Raw genomic sequence first — 21747 nt, forward strand, 5'->3', positions numbered from 1 at the left:
AAACAAATATTAAAGTGTACATATTAGCTATAGCTGTTAGCTTCTATGTCTAACTGCTGTTCTGCATGTTTTACACAACACCTGTTTGCAACATGTCCTACCTGAATCCAAAATAAATCCCAAAACCTTTATTTTTTCCACCTCTAAATTGACACCAATTCATGTGGGGGTAGTTGAGAGCTAGCTTGGGCTACATCTGAGCACATCAGAATGGTGTGAAAGCATGGTCATTATACCCAGGGCTCCATCCAATAGGTAAAGCCTTTGCATGCCTAGTGAGAAAGCATGGCCTGTTACATACATAAAATAATTGTTCTTTATCATTGCGATAAATTCAGACTTTTGGGATGTGTTTATTGCGAATGAGAACAAACGTAAACGATTAAATTATGATTTATTGTGCAGCGGACAGTGGATAGTGTCGGGGGAGGAGAGAGTGGGGACGACACACGGTAAAGGGCACAGGGTGGGAGTTGAGCCCCGAGCCGCCGCATTGAGGACTGAGCCTCTGTGTATGGGACACGGGATTTAACCGCTAAGCTAAACACGCCCCCTGCAGTCTTTGCTGACTGTGAAAATAACTAATAAAAATACTTTAACAAATAAAGACAGAAAACTGACAAGATATGATGTATAGCTGTTTGTGTAAAGGTGGAGTTTAGGTGGGAGGATTTCCAGCTGTCTGACTCTTTGAACGATTCCCAGCACTGGTGGTAACGTCTGAGCCCCCCGCTGCAGACTAATACAGACCATTGATTTCTGTGGAGGGGGCGCGCAGCAGTTGAAGACCTGGGTTTGCTCAAGTAAAGTGTTTTAAAACCATTTGTTAGTCATCAGCAAACACCGGGCTATTTCATAGAGCGCATGAGCCCGGGGGGCAGTCCACCGCTCTGCATGTGCAGTATCTTTAGCAGCGAGTGAAAGGGCAGGGGAAATGCAGCAGAGAGCTTTACATGCTGTAATGGTTGTGAAGGCTTTTATCTCTCTACTAAATCACAATGCTAGCAGTCAGTGTTTTTTTCAGTGTTTTATGGAGTTTCTGAGGCCTGTTTGCTGTTTATTTGGTTTCCTGTTTGTCACAGGAGATGCTTTTCTTTCTTCATAGTCTCACTTTATAGTTTTTACAAAGAGAAAAGGCAGTTTGTCATTTTTCTAGGCCAGATATCAAACCTGGACATTTACTTGTGTTCGGAGCACACGGCTGATTCATGCCACTGCTAGGTTGTCACGAAGGTGCTTCGGCGCCTTACTGGAGATTGAAGACAGATTGGTTTGCTATTCTCCAATGTGGTTCTAGACAGATCAGATTTCATAACATATGGGCTGATGTAACAGCTTTGTTTTCTCACAGTGGAGGAGCGACACGGTGCAGAGATGTTACAGTGATGTGGCACAACATGGGAGAAGTGTTGGCACATGTTTTGACTTCTTCATTTCCCCGTCTTTAGTGTTTCTGGCTGATTTATTTGCACATTTCAGAGGGAACGAGTCAAACAGCAAACTCGACAATGAATTGGTTATATATGCGCACTCAGGCTTTAATGAGTGTAGCCAACATGTGGGTGCATGCAGACACCCGACTCTGCCTGTAGTGTCAGAAAGAGGCGGGGCACCAGCAGGAGATATTGGTAGTTACCATTTTATTTGCCTTCATTACATTCTCACCAAAGGAAAAACTTTTCAACATAGTGCACACATTCTCAAAAACACAATCAGTATATTTCAGTTTGGATAAAGAAGCAGTGCTTAATGATCATAAACTACTGATGGCATCAAACTGTGATGTCCTACTGTAAAAACAAATGAAATAAATGAATGATATCCTACATGGAACGCAATATTGATGGTCAAAACCTGAACACAGTGACACTAAACTGTCATCAATAGGAGGTAGGGCTGCACAATTGATAGCATATTAATCCTGATCACGATTTTGGCTTACCCACAATTGCGTTATAGATTGACGGCAATATTGACATTTAAAATGCACGCTCCACCCATTAAAACCTCTGCTGCAAATCAAATCACGCACCTCCTAAACTAACAGCCACTCCCCCAGGGGGGCGATCGAGGGGATATGGCTTCACTTTTGAGGGAGCTGGCATGTCACAATCTCTATATACAGATGCTACATAGAAATGTAGCATCTGTAGGCAGGGACGTGGATTTCCGGGAAGGCAATTTTTCTGGTTTCTGTTTATAGTATTGTATTCCAAGTAATATTGACCAATCACGTATTGAAGCCGCTCAGCGTTCAGATTTCCCTTTTTCCTCGAGTGCATCAGAAGTGATCAATCTGACCTCAGTTCAACGAATGAGCATTTTAAAAGGTGTTTTCTTCTCCTCTTGAGGACAGACCTGACAAAGCTTCATTTTTCCAAATCTGCATCATGATGTTGAAATTTTGGCAAAGGTAAGACCCGTTAATTAAAGTCAATCACAAGAACAAAGGTTTCTTTTTCTGTAAACAATGCCGCGCACGGAAAAGGAAGTGTTGACTGGAAGTCGTTTCTCTCTAACCGCCCGGCATGTTCACCGTTGTCCCCAGAGGCTACATTATCGTCAGACTATAGCTGTTGGGATCCGTTGGGTATGTCATGGCATATGCTCCTACCTTGCAGCAGCAGTTTAGAGTGGAAGAGTGAACAACAGAGACCGGTGTTTGGCTTCAACGAGTAACGAGTGTTATCTGGGGACTTTAAGCCGAATGCGTCTGTGGTTGTAGTTTGCTTTGCGTTGTGCCTCTAGAAGACGCACGAAATTCAGTTAAGCCTTAGTTTGCAAAAAATGTGACTGAACACGTTGCTTTGTTTATTTAAATGTGAAAGTGCAATTTAAAAATGTTGCTCCTAAAATGTATAAAGAATCGTGATTCATAATCGTGACTTCAATATTGATCAAAATAATCGTGATTGTCATTTTGGCCATAATCGTGCAGCCCTAATAGGAGGTATTTTATCAGTGATTTTGTTCTGACTGCATTGTGCCCATAAATACATATAAATAATGTGACTGATTAAAAACAATATCATAAAAACAAGTACATTGAGACTTACTGTCCAAATAAGAAACGTTTGTGAAAGCACAGAAAAACACTGGCTGAAAGTCTGAGTGCTGATTGTTTAACAAACCCGCTCCGCTGTTCTTCAGAGGTATTGTTCTTGTTCTTAAGGCAAAGACGGAATCTGTTAAATGCAAAACAGTTGTGTGTTTAAAAACCTGTTAAGCTGGCTGAGGGGGATGATGGGAATTTACGAGCCATCTGTGTCGTCCCTCCCAACGTGAAACTCTGTTATCTCCTTAGCGATGCGTTCTGCGATCACGCGGCTGCTGGCGATGATCAGCCTCCGAGACATCAGATCAAACGGTCCACCTGGATTAAAAAGAACATTATAGGTAAGTAACACTGAAATAACGGTGTTTTTTCATGTGGTAGCATTGGTGCAGGGCTGTAAAATATCATTCAAATTGTGTGTCCTCCTGATCAACTCAAATATACACAGATCAGCCATAACATTATGACCACCGATTATCTTGTTGCTATGGCCCTGTCAGTGGATCTGATATGTTAGACAGCAAGTGAATTTTGTTCTCTATGTTGATGTGTTAGAGGCAGGAAAAATAGACAAGCGTGAGGATGTGAGCAACTCTGACAATGGCCAGGTTGTGATGGCTGGACGACCGGGTCAGAGCATCTCCAAAACTGCAGCTCTTGTGGGGTGTTCCCGTCTGCAGTGGTCAGGACGTAACAAAAGTGGTCCAAGGAAGGAAAGCCACTGGACCAACCAAGGCTCACTGATGTGCCAGGGGAGCGTGGGCTGGTCCGTGTGGTCGGATCCAACAGAAGAGCTTCTGTAGCTCAAATTGCTGGTGTCAGAACACACAGTGCATCACAGTTTGTTGTGTATGGGGCTCTTTAGCTGCAGACACAGTCAGGGTGCCCATGCTGACCGCTGTCCATTACCGAAAGCGCCTACAATGGGCACGTGAGCATCAGAACTGGACGATGGAGCAGTAGAAGAAGATGGCCTGGTTTGATGAATCGCGTAGTCTTTGACTTCATGTGGATGGGTGCATGTGCGCTGCTTACCTGGGGAAGCCATGGCACCATGAGGCACTATGGGAAGAAGGCAAGCCGGCAGAGGCGGTGTGATGCTTTGGGCAATGTTCTGCTGGGAAACCTTGGGTCCTGCCATTCATGTGGATGTCACTTTGACACGCACCATCTACCTAAACATTGTTGCAGACCAAGTGAAGGTTAATGCGCCCTGCCACACTGCAACAATGGCTCAGGAATGGTTTGAGGAACACGACAACAACTTCAAGGTGTTGACTCGGCCTCCAAATTCCCCAGATCTCTATCCAACCGAGCGTCTGTGGGATGTGCTGGACAAACAAGTCTGATCCATGGAGGCCCCACCTCGCAACTTACAGGACTTAAAGGATCTGCTGCTGACGTCTTGGTGCCAGATACCTCAGCACACCTTCAGAGGTCTAGAGGAGTCCATGCCTCAACCGGACAGGGCTGTTTTGGTGGCAAAAAGGGGCCTACACAATATCAGGCAGGTGGTCGTAATGTTATGGCTGATCGGTGTATTTATATTGCTCGCTGGTTAATTTAGTCGTTTTTTTTGTTTTTTTTTATAATATTGCTCAAAATGTTCTAACCAGGCTTCATTTGAATAGAATTTGAATAGTCATTTCACATCATTGTTGTTGGTATGAACTGACGACATCACTGAGTGACCAGGTTAAGTGAAGACAATATATGATTTAGTGTGATTCAAAGGGTTCCTACACTCTTCCTGCATTACTCGTCAAAGGTATAATAAAACAATACTGGTGACAATGGCAACAGTGGAATCTGGCTCATAGCCCCCCCTCATTTGATCCATTTATTTTGTGTGCATGTAAGAAGAATCCAAAAGGGGGGAAACAGTTTGATTCTCAGTATAAAAGCAAATGCTGAAGACGTGGGCGATGAATTTCTAAAATCTGTTACCCTCCGTGGGAACAGAGTTTAAGTGGGCGAGCTGATCGGTGAGTTATAACCTTCTGTTGTCGTCTCAGCAGGGGGGGACGACTCTGCTGGATGCAGCTTTTTTTAACCTCACATGAACCTTCTGGATGTCTTGGCCATCTATGCATCTACATTCACTCATCCAGTATGCTTTAAGTATATAAAAAGGGAGTGTCTTGGCAGTAACAGTGAAGGTTTGAATTGACAAACACTTGTTTACAGAGTACAGCTTCCTACACTCTAAGGCAAGTTGTTATGTCAGTGGCAATGTTGCCCAAATTTACGATAACATTTCTCAAACCCTGCTGCTTCCCGTTTCAAAAGCAAACCACCAGCTGCCCTGCTTCCCCTCCGACTGTGACATTTGTGAGCAGACAGAGGAATAAAAAGCAATAACGAGAATTAGTGATGATAAATAATTCACACACATTAATAACCTCTGGAACAGCAGCCCATGCTCGCTGTTTTGTCCTGCACTTTCTCCACAAGTCATTCACCCCGCTACATTTCACCCAGTGACTCAGCCGCCCTGAAAAGTTGGTGCGTGAAGAGCTCGTCTGTGACTCACCTGAAATGTCCATGATGACCCCTCCGGCCTCGGTAACGACCGCCGCCCCTCCGGCCATGTCCCAGCAGTGGATGCCCATGTGGTAGTAAGCGTCAGCCGACCCGCACGCGACCAGACACATGTTGACAGCTGCACTGCCCGGGGAGCGGATACTGTGGATGGAAATGGGATGTCTGCTCTGTGTTTGACCTCACGTGATACAACGTTCACCTCCAGGTGGTTTTAAAAGTTTAACGTTTGAAGTTTTATTTCTTAAGATTTTCATGAAATTAATAGATTGTGATACACTTTTCTTTCCTTTTTCTTTGGTGTTTACGTAATGTTGACGCCTCTTTTGTTTTGGTATTTTCTTTTTAAGATGGAACAAATATTATTTTCTGGATTTTAACCTGTATTCAATAGTGGCAGTAGAGATGTAGACTTTCGGGGGATGACATGCAGCAAACGCTCATTCTCTGGAAATCATGTGGCCTAACCATGAGATTATCAGGGCAACAATCTGTAGATTGTAGATTGTCACTCCCACACTGCTCTCAAACTGTCATCACCACACACTGTATAAAAAGATGGACGACATGACAGCTCCCTGAAAGTGAAGCCAAACCCTCTCTATCGCCCCCTGCTGACTGGCTGCAGTATACTTCATAAAGCCTGCCTCCTCCAGGTTAACAGATGGGACATGAGTCAAACTATAAAATCAAAATACACGTCAAATAAATGTTTCTCAAACTCAAAATAGATCTTATCATGCCAATTTACCTCTAAGTGTTCATTTTTCTGACAAGTTTATTTTTAATTAGTTATTTGATGCAGTCAAAAAGGATGATTGACAGCTCTGTTGACAAATCCGGCTCCTGCAGACGATCTGTTCCGGATTAGCAGAGTAGAGGAGGAACGGCGAGAGGAAACATAACTAAAACAATCACTACAGTCATTGAAGTTTCCATATCTGTGAACGTTAACCTCAGACCAACACAAGAAGTTGTTCTGCTGTTAAACACGCCGACGTGCGGGATCCTTGCTGGTTTTTTTCGCTAAGTTAAGTGTGTGTTTTACCGCTCCACTCGCCGATCGCTACTGCGCAGCTCTGGCTCCAAATGACGTCACCAGCATAGGATGGCAGCACCCGTCACAGGGGTATTCAATGTTGTACAATGAGAGCAGATGGAGATGTGTCGTCCATCTATATATACAGTCATTGGACATATTTTCAGCCTTACTGTTGACTTTTTACTCTCCAACAGCCACATCAGAGCTCATTCTAGTGCTGCTTCACTTTAAAAGTGTTCAACTGGCAAAATGTGGCAGCCACAGGAAACAAAATATATTGGTCACTGAGATTAGCACTGACCGTAATCATTAATCAGAAAAGCTCTGACAGAACAGAGTAAAACAACAAGAAGAGCAGCCAGAAGCCCCTTTTACACTGCCAGTTCAAGGCTGTTACGTTCTGTCTTCTAAGTAAAACAGAGGCGGAATGGTGTGGCGAAGTTGTTCCCCCTCTGAGCTGGCATCGGAGGTAGTAACAGAAGGGGCGTCTCACCAGAACGCTATGTAAATACACACACTGGGACGGCTTAACGCCGGCGTTGTTTGGTCCAATGTAAAATGCCAAAGGCTGCATGACGGCGGAGCTTCGTTGCGGCGCTGAGGCGGAGCCGCAGTGTTAAAAAAGCTACAGAGAGCTCAGCTGCTAACCTCCAACCCTCTTTGCAGTACAGTTACAAGTGCATTTGTGATGAAAGCTACTTCCACCACATAATTGAGATCAGATTGAGGTTGCTACATGACAAAACAACATGAGTTTGTTTGGATGCTCCGTAAACAGACGCACCAGTTGCTCTTATGTTGGGAGTTCTGATGAAGCATTTGCATCAACCTCATGTCGCCGTTTAACCACAGGAGCCATCTGATCTAACAAGACTGAACTCGTGCCTGAGCGTATACTTACCCATGTACAGGGATTGTGAGGATGGTCTTGACGTTGGCCATCATTGTTTTGAAATGCTCAGGATCCTTTTTGAAACCAAGTTCTGTCAGAACCAGAGACTGGCTGATATCTGTATGAAAAACACAACATTAAATGAAGCCTGTTTACTCCAGCACAGAGTCGCAGTCTGTAATATACAACTTCTGATTGGTTGACACATGCAGAGACTCTCCTTTGACCTTGCCTCCACCTGGTGGATTCTGTTGGAACTGCAACACTAAAGCTTGATGTGATTATCAATCTTTACCTTTCTGTCCCGACACTTTGATCGGGACGCCGTTGCAGAAAGCTCCTTTCCCTTTCCGGGCCGTGTACATCTTGTCTTCGATGCAGCTGTAGACGATCCCGAACTCTATCTGATGCATAGACGCGGCGCAGAGACCAGCAGTGATTAATGTGGTGTGGGAAGAGGGATAAAAATAGTACAGGCATAGAAGAAGAAAAAACTACTGTACTACTCATCAGATATTCACTGGGGTATTGGATCATTTACAATGTTCATGTTTCTTATAATTAAGATGTTACAGTGTCAAAAAGACAATAAAAACAAACAATAAAGCGTACCTCTTTCTTCACAGTGAAGCCGATTGATACAGACACAAAGGGGAACCTGCCCAAAAGACGTTTACAATATAAAACATTCACTTAATGAAGTCCCTCTTGGTTTACACTCACAGGAATCTACTTCTATTATCAGCTCAGTTTCATCTACGTTCTCTAATTATCCCTGACAGGGAGCACAATCCAAGAGAGAGGCTAATTAAAAAGATAAAAATAGTTAAGGAGCGACAAAGATGAAAACAAACCCACTGCTGCATCAGGCTTCTCAGTGGTTTGTACAGTATATGGGAGCAGGCAGTACCTGTGGACGAAGTTGGTGGTGCCGTCGATTGGGTCGATGATCCACGTGGGATTGTCGGTGAGAACGCTGGGAGCACCGGCTGCTACTGACTCCTCACCTATGAAGCTTTAAAGCAAAGACTATAATCACATTTAACAAATCAAAAACCGAACTGTAAAGTCAATGATGCTGTTCGCTTGAGACTGTCTGCCTACTGTGTTTACTGTCACTTGTCATGGTCACTTATAATAAGAGCCATAGCATCCAAGAAGAAGTTTATGTTCTGCTTATGTTCCAGCTGATAACAGCATTACTGCTGATACTGGGAATACCAATACCGTCAACAATCTTTTTTCCATGACGAAGACGAGACGAGCTAAAAATAGATCGTTGATAATAAACTCTGACGACACGTGAGTTTTGTTTTCGTTAACGAGACAAGACGGGACTTAAGGAGCAGTTCGCCCCTGGAAAAAGCCACTGTCAGTCAAAGCTGGTGTTCTCTGTAATCGATAGAAGGAATCATATTAGAAATTGGCGCCATAGCTGTGGAAAAAGTTGTAGTGTGTGGAGTGAAATACTACTACGTTTCACTGCAGGCAGTGGCTCAGAGCGGTACAGAATCTGAAATACGACGAGAATATATCAGTGGATCATCTAAAAAAATCCTCAGGTCTGCAGTCTACATTTCAAACCTGACGATTTTGAACGAGACATGACATCGGAGGCGGCCGTCCTAGATTGAGGAAGTGTAATTTAGCAAGCTCCCTGGCCTCCGTCAGATGATGCCTTTCACATAGTCTGGCGGAGGCTTTCCAGGGCCCTTCGAAGAAGCAGATAGCGTCCTCCAAAGGCACAGAGCCAAATTGCATTTTTTCCTGGGGGGACTAAAAGTTGGGACTAAAAGTAATGATTAAATTGGACTTTTTATTGACTAAAACTGGACAAAAATGTTTTGTGTTTTTGTCGAGTAAAACTGTAAAAGGTAAAAATGACTAAAATGTGACTAAACCTAATAAGCATTTTATTCTTAAGACTAAATCTAAAATATCTGGTTCACCCCTCGGGATAGGATCAAGGACTCAGATATCTGGAGGGAGCTCAGTGAAGAGCGTCTCTTTCTTGGCTTCGAAATAAACCAGCTGAGTTGCTTCAAGCATCTGATCAAGATGACTTCCAGGCGCCTTGATTCTGAGGTTTTCTGGGCATGACTAACAGGTAGGAGGCACTGGGGTACACCAAGAACCCTCTGGAGAGATTACATCTCATCCGGGTTGGGCAACTCCTTTCAATCGCCTAGGAGGAGCTGAAAAGTGGGATGTTTTGAGTATCTTGTTTAGCCTGCTGTTATCATGACACCATGTAAAAGTTAAAAAAACTAAATTAGAAAATAGCAGGAACTTTAAGAGACTGAATAAAAAACACAGATGGTCCCTTATTTAATATTCCTCCCCTCATGTTTCACATTATTACTGTCTCAAGCAGTGCACACACCACCTTCCTCGTCCTTATTTGCTAGTCAAGTACCTGTGAGTGGGGTACTTCTCCTTGATGGAGGATATAATGAGCTGCTCCACTTTCTGGTCCGTCTCGGTCACCAGGTCAACTGGTGAGCTCTTCTGCATGACGGCGATGTCCTTCTGGAGCGCCTCGCGGATCATCTGGCAGAAAGTCAAAAGAAGGAAAAACTTAACAAGGGGATTTTTTGGATGACTGACTACAGCTGCTACTTGAATTAGCCCAATGTGTGATGTCTTATGGTCACATATTGTGGGGCAACCATGAGTCAGACATGATTACGTGTCTGAAATTACGTTTTTCTTCTCACCTGCCACTATGGCAAGTCACTTATTGTTTCAATAAGGCACTCAATTATTGTTTGTCTGCCTGGATTAAGAACGCTGAGTCACTGGTACTTGACAGTAGAAATAGAGGATATCATGTTACCTCAACCCCTAACTTTTCTAAACTTAAGAGAAGCTTAAAGAAAATAATATTTCTTAAAGTAAGAAAAACCTTTCTGCAACTGCGGCAGGTGACCTGAAATTATTACCAGCCAAAGCCAACATCTACCCTGTCAGGATGCAGGTGGTTGAAAACCGACTATTATTCTTATTTCTTGCACTTTAGAGGAACAAAAATGGTCAGTTTACACCTTTTCTGTTCTGTATTAAGGTTGTTAGTATGTATCAAAAACTGTTAAACTACTGTGATTTATAGATTCTACCTCGATGGAACTTACTGAAAACACAGATTTGGGTTCATGTGTATGTACCTTTTCATCTTGAGAACCATATTTGGTACATTTCCAGACTAACAAATCATTACCGTCTGTCTGTTTGTTTAGTGCTTGGCAAATCTGTATTTTTGTAGTAGACACCCTTGGCTTTTACCAATTTATGCAGCAAACTTCATTGAAATCTTCGGCTTCATTACAGGCATTCATACCTCATATAAAAAAACACATTTCATAAGGAAAGTTACAGACTTAAATAGTTAAACTCCCCCTTTTCTGCCAACCAGGTCCTTCATTATAGTGCTAGAAGTAAAGGTTGTAAATATGTTTCTTTAAATGACTTAGTGTTAATTTTACATGCCATTTTGGCTTAGTTTCTTACTGATCACAAGTTATTACTAGTGCAATATAGATAAAAGGAGAATGCAAAATTAAGCTAACTGAAATACCTTCTTTGCAAAAGCTAACGTTTACCCTGTAGGTTGTCAGGCTGTAGGTTGTTAGTCTACACATTTTCAGTTCTGGATTAAGGTTGTGCATGCATCCATACAAAACCTGTACCTGTACCTGTACTGTATTTTCATAGTTAGCATTTTAAACTCGCATAAAAACACATGTTTCATAAGCTACTGATTATTATAGTCCATCAGGTCCTTCATTATTCTGCTAGAAGTGAAAATTAACGTTGCAGTGCCATTTTGGTCAGGTGCAAAACTTAAGATAACTGTTATACCGTGTTTAAACTGATACTAAAGGGATTTAGACCACTGCATTACAGAAGAACATCTACATTGCTCACCTTCCCAGCCGACTTGGTGACCTCCACACAGTGATCCATACACTCTTGCCAAGGATCACTCATGTTGACAGGTAGGAGTAGATCTGTTATTCACAGGTACAGATTGAACGGATCCTATTGGAATAAAAGCGAAACTCTATGAAGACACGTTTACATTCATAGCAGCTGTTCTTATTTGTGGTAGCAGTTAAAGATACAACCGATTAGCTACTGAATGAAAACACTCGTTCGCTATATGAATAAGTAGCGGAAGGAACGTTGCCTCTTTAGCTAGCTGAATTAGCTCCTATGCTAGTAAACTGAAATTAACGGGCGCTGCGCAGAATGACAACTATGGCTACAAACACAAAATTAACGGTTCCTCCAGGCAGCTTTTTAATTCCTCTGAATTAAAGCTGTAATGAGCTACAGTGACGTTTAAATGAGTTTGAATTACCTTTGAATTACGCCCACCTCCAAGCGGATTGACTGCTCACTGTTGACTCCTCGCTACTGGAGAGGGCGGGATTAAAGGCAACTCTCGCTCGTCATTGGTCAAAAAATGCCGCTTAGAGTTGCAGTCGTCGCTCTCATTGGCTATAATTTATGCGTAGAGGAAACGAGACCAGGAAGTAGAAAAGTTTGATTTAGTTCCAACAACTTTTCCTTGTTGTGTGAAGGAAAGGCAGCAACAATGGAAGATTTCTGCAAGTGTGAGTTTTTACAGCTTCATTTCTGTAATGGGTGCAAAAAACATCAGGTTGATAAAGTGTAAGTGCATACCTCAGTCTTTCTGGACCACACTGAATTACATTCAAGTTCTATTAAGAGCCTTATTTAACACAAACAACACACATGCATACATGATTTAAATGCACTTGTGGCAACATAAAAACAGGAACAGGAAATGACAGTAGACAAAATAATACAAATAAATACTGATGCCTTGGTTTATAAAGTTTGGTAACTACTAATGTAGACCTAACAAAAATACAAACCCTGTTTATGCCAGCAGGAGGCAGCAGCAGCACTGTGTGTAATCATACACAGCTACTGTATGACGTTGTGAGGAAGGCTTCAAGTCAAATCAAGTCACATGCTGTTATGTTAAGGCTTTGATTGCTGCAGGCAACTCTATGTGTTACATAATATTCACTTTGAAATTAAGGACGGACTACATGTAAAAACCTGATACACCTGACCGAATTAAGTATATGCAAATTATTTTAGCTTTAAGTTAAAGATAGAAACTGATGCCATCATGCCAGTTAGGAGCAAAACCTCAGATGTCTCAGTTTGTGTCTAATATTGGATGCTTAGTGGTAAATGCACTCTTTTGATTGCAAGATATCAGTAAGAAAGACTCAACACGTATTTCAGTTTAATAATAGAGCACTGAAGTGAACTTGCTATGCTTGTTCTGCTTTTATCTGCCTCGTCAAGGTCTGCAAAAGACTCCTGTCCCACAGGCCGTATTCTTCCACTTAACCTGAGAGCGTTTTATGTCAATAGGTTTGTGCAGTCTTGTGGGGACGCTCTGTCCTCCTGTGCAGTGCTAACAACACAATTAGGTTTAAAAACATGAGGTTACCGCCTCATCCTTATTCCGTCTAACAGCTTTAACCTCAGACGGCCTTTATCTCACAAAGACGTGGCAGAAATTCGAAATGATAATTTAAGCAGTTAAGGAGAAGTCTGGCAGCAGTTGTGCATACATTAAATCTAATTCCTCTAACCCAGAGCGATGATTTCTTTTATGATGTTGTAAGACAAGGCAGTTTGTTGACAATTGCACTCATACTATCACAATTTGAGAGCAATTTTCGATATATTTGGTAGAGTCTAAGGGAAACGATTACCAATATAGCTAATTTTTAAAAGTCACATCTTTTCCATGTGAATAATACACCGATTTTTCACTAATATGACCATAAAAAAGGTACCCAGAAAGCTGCTTCTAGGCAGATAATGGCATATCAGCCTACCGATACATCTGCCCAGCTCTAATGTTTGGTTGCAGATATGGAAATTACATTTAATTTAGTGCTCTTGACAGGATTTAAGCTGACTTAGGCATAAGAAAAAACATGTATACATGGTTTGGCAATACCAATTTAGAGAATAGAGCAAATGAAGGTATCACATATAGGATGCAGTCCCCCCTACAGCCATCACTTTCAAGTACTGCATATAATACTGCATATAATTCAACTAGTTTTGAAGGTTGAATGCAGCATAACCCTTTGGTCACTCTTTTGAGAACACTATTTATTTACCACGCCCAAGTTTAATAGTTCAGTGGGAATAAGACTACAGCCATGCCAGTGGCTTTGTGAGGCTGTACTTAAAGGCACAGTGATGCTTTGAGCTGAATCAGCATTCTAACCTGCTTCATGCGTTATGTTTACCATGTTCACTATCTTTTTTTATAGATTGTCAGCAGGCAAAGATTCGTCAGTTTAACACAAAATACAGCTGAGGCAGACGCTGATGGTATTTTGCAGTTTGAAATTTTGACCTCAAGATTGCGCTAAATGAAGAGTCAAAGGTCAAATTTGTTGATAACAAATGTTTCAAAGATGCACAGTCATTGTTTATCTGAAACTAAAAGAAAGAATTTGAATTAGTTAGAAACTTACGCAATACTTTCCACAGATACAATACTGACAAGAAATTAAAGTTACTTAACAGGAAAAAGTTATCTTTCTGTTCAGTTAATAAACATCCCAACACTGACAACTAAATAATTCTTTGTGGAAAGAATACAAATTTTAACTACAAAAGTATAAAAGTATGTGAATTACTTAAGGCAGAAACAACTCGAGCAGCAGATCTAGATATAAACAGGAGACAGACAGTCCTTAAAGTACATCCCAGACTATTCAAGGCCAACATCTCCTGCACAACCTGCAGGCTCATGTTATCTACATATTGCCCTGTGAATTGACTACATATAAACCAAGTGTGTCCAAACAGTAACATAGATTTATTCCTCAGGCCCGTCGTGGCACCATGTCCCAGAGAACAGCACGCACTCTATGTGCCTGGATACTTAATGGGACCATAATGGGAGTCATGTGGATCTACTCTTAGAAGAAGCTGTGGGAAAAACATCTCTTGTGTCAATGTCCCTGTGGACTGGTGAGGAGCTGCGACGTATGAAGACCAGCCTCTCGAGCGTGACATTAGGAGGGTATATGCGCAAGATCACACCACAATAGGACGTAATCTGTGCAGACCTGAGAACAGCATTTAACATCACAACTGTGGAGCCGTTTTCTGCAAGATAACCATGGTGAGCATTCTGCATTTCCTGTTACAAAGCCAGACATGTGTACCTGGTTAATGCCATGGTATTAAATGATTTGCTAACCACTGTAATCTTAAAAGTATGTGTATCTTTTGTGTGTCTTCTTAAAATGCCAGAAGGGCGTTTTGTTTCCTAAAGGTCATGTTTGAAACCTCCCGCAGGGTGTTTGAAAAGCTGCCATGTTTAACAGCTTTAAACGTTCATAACTGATAAAAATGTTTGCTGTTGCAGTGAGGCGGACTAAGGCATGTCCGAACACGCATCTTTTCTGAGGCGCGATGAAGCAACGCGGGGTCTCACGCTCATGAACGTCCCCAAAACATCTGCATGCTTTGTAATGAGCGTGACAGTGTGTGAGTATTAGCTCCTGACATGCCCGTTTTCTTTTGATGTGCCACTCCCAAATCTGAGAGATATTCTTCCTTTCTTTGTGTCCAACTCAAAGGGTTTATTGTGCTCCTGTTCTGCCCGGGTCCACTGAGAGCCCAGCTCGGGACAACCCCCAACATCAAACACATCGCGGTTGGAAGGTGTTACAGTTACATCACACTGGTCAACCCCAGCTTGAGGTAAAGTACAGTACTCAGATGACCTTTGACACCAGCGACTTGAGCCTAAAAAGCTCAAATTCGTCCCAAAGCAGGAGGATTTTATCTGCAGCAGCATTTTTTTAAAGAGACAGTACGAGTTGTAGAGGCAGCGTTGAAGCCCACATGAAAGGTGGACACACTTTAAGTGATGTTTTTTTCTTTGTGTAGAAAGAAAGGAAGAAAGAAAGAGAAAGTTGGTGTGGAATGAGGGCATGCACTGATACGCTTTGTCTGAGAAGACGTTTTATCTCATGGGAAATTCTAGCTTGCATTACATGCGGGGCCTTCTTTATGATCGTTCAGGTCAGTGATATTTGCTTAGTTTACTTTGGAAACGAGCTTACAGTACGTCTCACGACATGTGTAGTAATAGTGCGATCACAAAGGCTGTGAGGCTTTCGTGATTTTAAGTCATTTGAAAGAAAGACCATAACACTTGAATAAAAAAGTAAGTTTATTTATACAGCGCTTTGACATATAGGTCACAAAGTGCTTTACATTGGCAACACAATACAGTGATATAAAACGTGTCGGATACGATGGCCATATAAGCTTACAGAATTTAAGTCATCAATCCCTAATACAAGAAATAATGAAATACACAGTACAATAACCACACGTGGGTTGATTAGCCAAATGCCTGTCTAAACAGGTATGTTTTTAACTGACATTTGAAGACATCAACAGGTTCAGCAAAGCTTTCCAAAGTTTGGGTGCTATGGCCTGGAGAGCTCTATCACTGCAGGTCTTAAAGTTGGTGCGTGGAACAGACAGCAAGTTTAGCATGTTGGACTGTTGACTGGTTGACTGGTAGGGGCGAATAAGTTCAGCCACATATTCTGGGGCCTGACCATGAACTTACTAAGAAACACGGAAAAAAAGAGTAAATGTCCTTAGGATATGATTTTGGAGTTGAATTTCAACATTGCACCTGTGCATTATGGCTGCAGCTAATTATAACTTTTCCTTATAAATTTAAATCAATGTCAGAAAAAGGTAGAAATGTCAATCACAGTTCTCCAGAACCTGAAGTGACACCCTTCCCTGTGATCAACAGACAGTCAAATGTCTGTGTCCACATAGCGCCTTTTTCAGAGCACCAGCGTCTTTTTTTCAATTGTTCCCAATGAGGACAGAGCGTATGCGACCGCACGCATCCGCATAGAGAAAAAGCGCTGCGCCCAGCGTCTTTTTTTCAGAGCGCTCCGCCTTTTTTGTGCAGCCGCACCGAGCGCTTCGAGTAGAAAATCTCGCTATCAATCAGATGGGGCGCCACTCGTCACCCTGGTTACCACCAAACATGGAGGAGCAACTTGTTTTGGCCGGGAGCTGTACATATGACAATTGTGGGAGCAGATCGGCCGGACACAAAATGTTAAGTTTTGTGCTTTTATCGCCCTACGTGTTGTGAGCTTGTTGTTAGCTCTGTAGTTAGTTAAACTTATTGTTGTCATAGAAACAAAACCCGCATGCACCTTTTTTTTCTCTCGCCGCACAAGCGCTTCTGCCAGAAAAAGGTGCTATGTGGACACGGGGGCCTTAACCAAAGAAGTTCAGTTGACATTCACATTTTAGATAATTTTGTTAATGATCAATCAATAATCAAATGTTTAAGATTTGCATAAGTGGTTCCTGCAGGCTGAAAGAACTTAAAGATAAATGTAATCCTGATGTGTAGGTATGACTGCGAGGACATCTGGAGACAGTTTGAGGAGGCGGTTGTCCGTCAGTCCTCCTGTAACGTGACGGTGGAGGATTATCATCACATGTTTTCCGCCATGCCCCAAACCTGGCCCTGTGATCGGGTGAGCAAGAGCGAGATTTAAACTTCTAAAGTAGATCAATTTGAGACATTTTTATATTACCAAATGAATGAAGTTGTTTCTGTTTCCCTTCCTCTCTGTTTAGTTCCTGTTCTGGAGTAAAACCAGGACGCTGATGCACAGCTATGCAGCTGTTATTCGTCACTTCTGGACCCTGGAGGACACGCTGGTCGGCTACATTTTCAACGACCTCATCTGGTGTGGACAAGAGGAAGACTCTGGTAGATATTTTCCTGCTTAAACAAGTAAAACATAATACAAGTACCATTATTACATTCCATGTCTGCCAATAAAGCTTTACAGCACCACTAATCAAGACTTTTATATTGACGATGGATCAAATAACCTCATTTACTGTAAATTGGAAGTGGTCCCTAAGAATGAGAAGCTGTCCCAACTTTACAGAGCGTGTTAGTCTTTCACTACATTGTTTTGGTTTTACAACCAACATTTACAAATGCAGAAGAGAACAAGCTCAAACAACCTACTGCACAATATCTGCTCAGCATCAAATAGCGGACCGAGACTGAAAGCAACTAGCTGGACACAACAGTGAAGCATTTAGCTGCTTAAGGGCCAGATATACCCCCCATTAGTTGGTGGAGACCAAAAATGGAGCAAAAAGGGAATGAATATTGGACTTATTCTGCCTAAACCTGACTCCAAATGAATGATCGTGTTGTCCATAGCGGCTGAATGTGTAAATAAGCGATTGGTTGTTAAAAATGTTGCCATATATGCTAAAAAAGTTAGCATATATGTCTTTGTGAAGAGGTAGCTTTCGATTAACCAGTCAATCTACGTTCCGACCGTCACCTATGGTCATGAGCTTTGGGTAGTGACAGAAAGAAGCTCAGACATCCGGGGGGAGCTTAGAGTGGAGCCGCTACTCCTTCGCATTGAAAGGAGCCAGTCGAGGTGGTTCGGGCATCTGATTAGGATGCCTCCTGGGCGCCTCCCATTGGAGGTTTTCCACTCAGGTCCAACTGAGTGGAGACCCGTGGGCAGAGCCAGAGCTTGCTGAAGGGATTAGTTATTCCGTTTGGCCTGGGAACGCCTCGGAATCCCCCGGGAGGAGCTGGAAAACGTTGCTGGGTAGAGGGACGCCTGTGTCACCTAGCTTAGCCTGCTGTCACCGTGAGGATAATGGATGGATGGATGGAAGTTAGCATATGAGGTTAATTTTTCTGAAGTACTCTTTTAAAACCATAATAACAATTATAAGTGGAACTAACTTGCATGCATGTATTAAAAAAAGAAGAATCTTTGTATCACTGGGATTCATATGAAATGTCAGCACTCAGGCATCTGCAGCTGTGCTCCTCAATGTTTAGCCATTTCTGTTGGCTTTTATTACACTCTTAGCGCTGAGTGATCAACCTGCCAGCCGCCAGCGGATGCATGTAAACACATGACCTCTACGTCTTACTTTTCATTCATGCCCCGTTTAACATTATCACGGTGGTCTGCTTCCTTCAGCTGATGGATGTGAATTTGTCTCGCAGGTTTTGACTTCGGCTCTTGTCCCGAGTGGTCAGCTTGTCGAAATCATCCGGTGTATTCCTTGTGGAGACAAGCCTCACAAAACGTGAGTATAAGTGCTCAGCTGGGCTCTGCAGTGCACACAGCTGTGTTGTTTATCATTTACATGCAACATAGTGATCCAAAAGCAGAAGTGGAGTAATGCTCTTGTGTTATTTTCCCCACCTGTTTGTTAGTTTGCAGAAATGGCATGTGGCAACATCACAGTGTTACTGAATGGGTCTATTACCAACGCCTTCAATAGGAAAAGGTAAAAAATGATGAATAAGTTAAATATATTAGCAATGCTTGTTGTTGAATCTGCCTAAAATAATCTCTTATTTTTATCACAGCATGTTTGGAAGTGTTGAACTGGACAGTCTGAACCCTCGCAGGGTGGATTATGTCAACATAAAGGTGGTGACCAATCTGGAGGGACCCTTTATGTGAGGATAAAACGAGTGACACCTCCACATTTAACTGTGTAACTTTATCATAAGTGCAGAAAGGCTTTAAAAAGGCATCATGGAAAAAAAACCTCAGGCATGTTCCTCGCCCAGAAAACTTAGGAAGACCCTCATATGGAGAAATTGATACATTATTATTGCTCAGAAATGCAATCTTTATGGTTATGAAAGTTGACCACAAAGATCTATTAGCCTATAGATGAGCTAAATTTATGACTTTACTATCTTTGTTTGACAAGTTTATATTTTGTTTTATACGTGTAAAATGAAATTAAGCTGTTATTACCAAAGTTATTACCAAATAATAAAGATAAACACCTGTAACAGGTTTTTTTCCAGAACCTGGCAACCCAGAGTTGTTGAAGAATTGCAATTAGTTACAGCCCATAAAACCTTTATTTATGGGGGCTTATCAGAGAGATGTAAACATTAATATCCTCAAATCAAATGTTTTTCTCCTCCACAGAGAATCGTGTCGTCAAGGATCCATCACAGACCTGATCCAGATCCTCCAATCCAGAGGTTTCCGCTGGACGTGCACTGACAACGACCAGTAAGTGAAATCCAACACGTCCATCCTTTATCAATACCGCTTATCCTGTTCGGGGTCATGGAGGGCGGCTTGAGCCTAACCCAGCTGTTAATGGGCGAGGGAACCCTGTGAACCCAAACTCCACACAGAAAGGCCCAGGAACCTTCTAGCTGTGAGGCGAAGGCGCTTACCGCTGCATCACCGTGCAGCCCCCCGACAAGTCCTCTTAGTTAAAAAAATAAAATGTTTTGTGTCCATGAACTCTAGAACAACACATGAAAGTGTTTTGTTACCTGAAGCCAATATTGCCTGTTTGACCTAACACAAAATCAACTTAGTTAGGTGAAGGGAGGGATCTAGCTTAGCATCAAACCGATTCATGAATGTAAATTTGTCTGGAACTTATCCGCTCATTGTCAGTTTCAGGGGGTGTTATCAAAGAGCGCAGGCAAAACTGCATCTGGATGCCTTAACCAATCAGAGCAACGCCATGTTGTGCTAGGCTAGATAGCTAGTTCCAACATCCAATTCATATGAGCCCTAGTTCAACATAACACTCGGACATTGGCATGATATGATTTAACAGCCAACACTTATTATTTGTATGTAAACTACCATCCAACATACTGGTGCAATAGCAGATTCAGGAAGTTCAACTTCAGCGGCAGACATCTTGGTTTTAAAGAAAATGCCTCCGTTGTGCTTAAATCCACCAAATTTCTGTTTAGTGGCTGTGATTGGCTCTACCTAAATCAGGGCAGACTAAAAACTGTGTTAACAGAAGGGGGATGAGAAGTACATGCCAAAGCAAACTAAACATGAGCTAATCTGGTTCCCCAGAAAGATAAAACTGTGGATTGGTAAGGGGATCATTCTCACCATAGACAAAAAAAAAAATAACACTGGGTTTTGTTGAGGAACCATCTAGGCGTACTTTAAAAAAAAAAGGGTTAAGGTCGTTGGTGGTTGTAAAGTTATAGAGCGAGAAAGTTTGCAAAGGGAGGAAGTTGGAATGCTAACTTCCACCTTTGCTGACATCATAATTACTACAGCCAAACAGCTTTGTCATTGCATGTAAGCTGATCCCACTGGTCTTCTTAGGGTGGACAGTTTTGTGATAATTAATACAGTAGTTTATGCTTACAGAGTAGTGTAAGGAATGATACAGATGTTGTTCATGGCTTAATAATGAACTTCCTGATGAAAGCACCCTGGAGTAACAGATATCATATTTGTCCACAGCACCCTGATGATCCTTCAGTGCATCCAGAACCCCAAACAGCCCTCCTGCCAAACATGTGCGAACAGCCTCTCACACAGGAAGAGCCTCACATTAAACTGAATCACCCATTTTGGTTATTTTGTATCCTTGTGCTCAGCAAAGAGATGCACTAAATAAACTGTTTCCAAATTAAAGCATGTAAGTATGTTTCTTTATGCCTTGCTCTTTTCAATGATCCAATTTCATTAGCAGATTAGGTTAGAAAGCCTCTTTTACCCTAAATGTTTCTGTACAATATTTTGCTAATTTGAATGTAATATTTGGTGATATTTATGGACCTTTAGGTGGGTCATTGTTGCCTAATTTCAAAGCACTCTATCGTTCAAAATCTAGTTACACTGGGGAAACACTGTACTTGCAGGTCTTGCATGATGTACATGAGTTTAGGGTTACAATAACCTTTAATATTATGTAACAAGTAAAACACCCATATGATACAGATATGCAACTTCTTATTTTTTGATAAATCCTTGCTATTAAATGCAGAAACAACACAACATACTATCACCTAACAAGTCATTTTATTTATGGTGCAAGATGATAGGAGTACGAGACATGCACCAGATGATAAACACGTCCTATTACATCATTAAGTTGTTACACGAAGAACTGGTTTCTTGGAAAGGTCAAACTTTCAATTTGATTCACCTTTTTGTACTCAAAGGTCTGCAGCATTTCTCAACATGTTCACGTCTGATGACTTTTCCGTGAACTTTGGTTTATGGCCCACAACAATCTTTCTGCAGCTGATGACTGCTGCATGAACTTCTCGCAGCTACTGTTAAGACC

At 42.0% G+C, this 21747-nt stretch overlaps 2 protein-coding genes across 3 annotated transcripts; one reads left to right on the plus strand and one right to left on the minus strand.

Annotated features, from left to right (window-relative positions):
• Window positions 1-1513: 1513 nt before the first annotated feature.
• LOC138596046 (inositol monophosphatase 1-like) lies at window positions 1514-11955 on the minus strand. 2 transcript variants are annotated; one of them, XM_069667623.1, is made up of 9 exons: window positions 11891-11955; window positions 11455-11568; window positions 9947-10080; window positions 8441-8545; window positions 8143-8188; window positions 7826-7934; window positions 7540-7648; window positions 5589-5740; window positions 1514-3373 (listed from the first exon to the last, which is right to left on the minus strand). In XM_069667623.1, the coding sequence occupies exons 2-9, from the start codon at window positions 11515-11517 to the stop codon at window positions 3252-3254; spliced, it is 840 nt and encodes a 279-aa protein (XP_069523724.1). In that variant the 5' UTR covers window positions 11518-11568; window positions 11891-11955; the 3' UTR covers window positions 1514-3251. The 2 variants fall into 2 exon arrangements, with proteins under 2 accessions (XP_069523724.1, XP_069523725.1); XM_069667624.1 differs by lacking the exon at window positions 11891-11955 and having other exon boundaries at window positions 11455-11619.
• A 2700-nt stretch (window positions 11956-14655) lies between these two features.
• LOC138596174 (ADP-ribosyl cyclase/cyclic ADP-ribose hydrolase 1-like) lies at window positions 14656-21018 on the plus strand. Its single transcript, XM_069667789.1, has 10 exons — window positions 14656-14728; window positions 14975-15096; window positions 15189-15312; window positions 17012-17138; window positions 17242-17377; window positions 18662-18744; window positions 18875-18948; window positions 19031-19123; window positions 19611-19697; window positions 20919-21018. The coding sequence occupies exons 2-10, from the start codon at window positions 14991-14993 to the stop codon at window positions 21016-21018; spliced, it is 930 nt and encodes a 309-aa protein (XP_069523890.1). The 5' UTR covers window positions 14656-14728; window positions 14975-14990.
• Window positions 21019-21747: the final 729 nt, after the last annotated feature.

Source organism: Semicossyphus pulcher, unplaced genomic scaffold (genome assembly GCF_022749685.1).
Source record: "Semicossyphus pulcher isolate SPU_LCO1_2020_fin unplaced genomic scaffold, fSemPul1.0.p SCAF_18, whole genome shotgun sequence".
Classification (NCBI taxonomy): domain Eukaryota; kingdom Metazoa; phylum Chordata; class Actinopteri; order Labriformes; family Labridae; genus Semicossyphus; species Semicossyphus pulcher.

Excerpts from the sequence above, each read along its gene's own strand:
- LOC138596046 (XM_069667623.1), bottom strand. The coding sequence starts at position 11,517 with ATGAGTGATCCTTGGCAAGAGTGTATGGATCACTGTGTGGAGGTCACC. Across the intron at positions 7,649-7,825 it reads CAAAGTGTCGGGACAGAAAG|ATATCAGCCAGTCTCTGGTT; the intron begins GTAAAGATTGAT and ends TTTTTCATACAG. Across the intron at positions 3,374-5,588 it reads GGTCATCATGGACATTTCAG|GTGGACCGTTTGATCTGATG; the intron begins GTGAGTCACAGA and ends TTTTTAATCCAG.
- LOC138596174 (XM_069667789.1), top strand. The coding sequence starts at position 14,991 with ATGTCCGAACACGCATCTTTTCTGAGGCGCGATGAAGCAACGCGGGGT. Across the intron at positions 17,378-18,661 it reads TGGACAAGAGGAAGACTCTG|GTTTTGACTTCGGCTCTTGT; the intron begins GTAGATATTTTC and ends TTTGTCTCGCAG. Across the intron at positions 19,698-20,918 it reads ACGTGCACTGACAACGACCA|CACCCTGATGATCCTTCAGT; the intron begins GTAAGTGAAATC and ends ATTTGTCCACAG.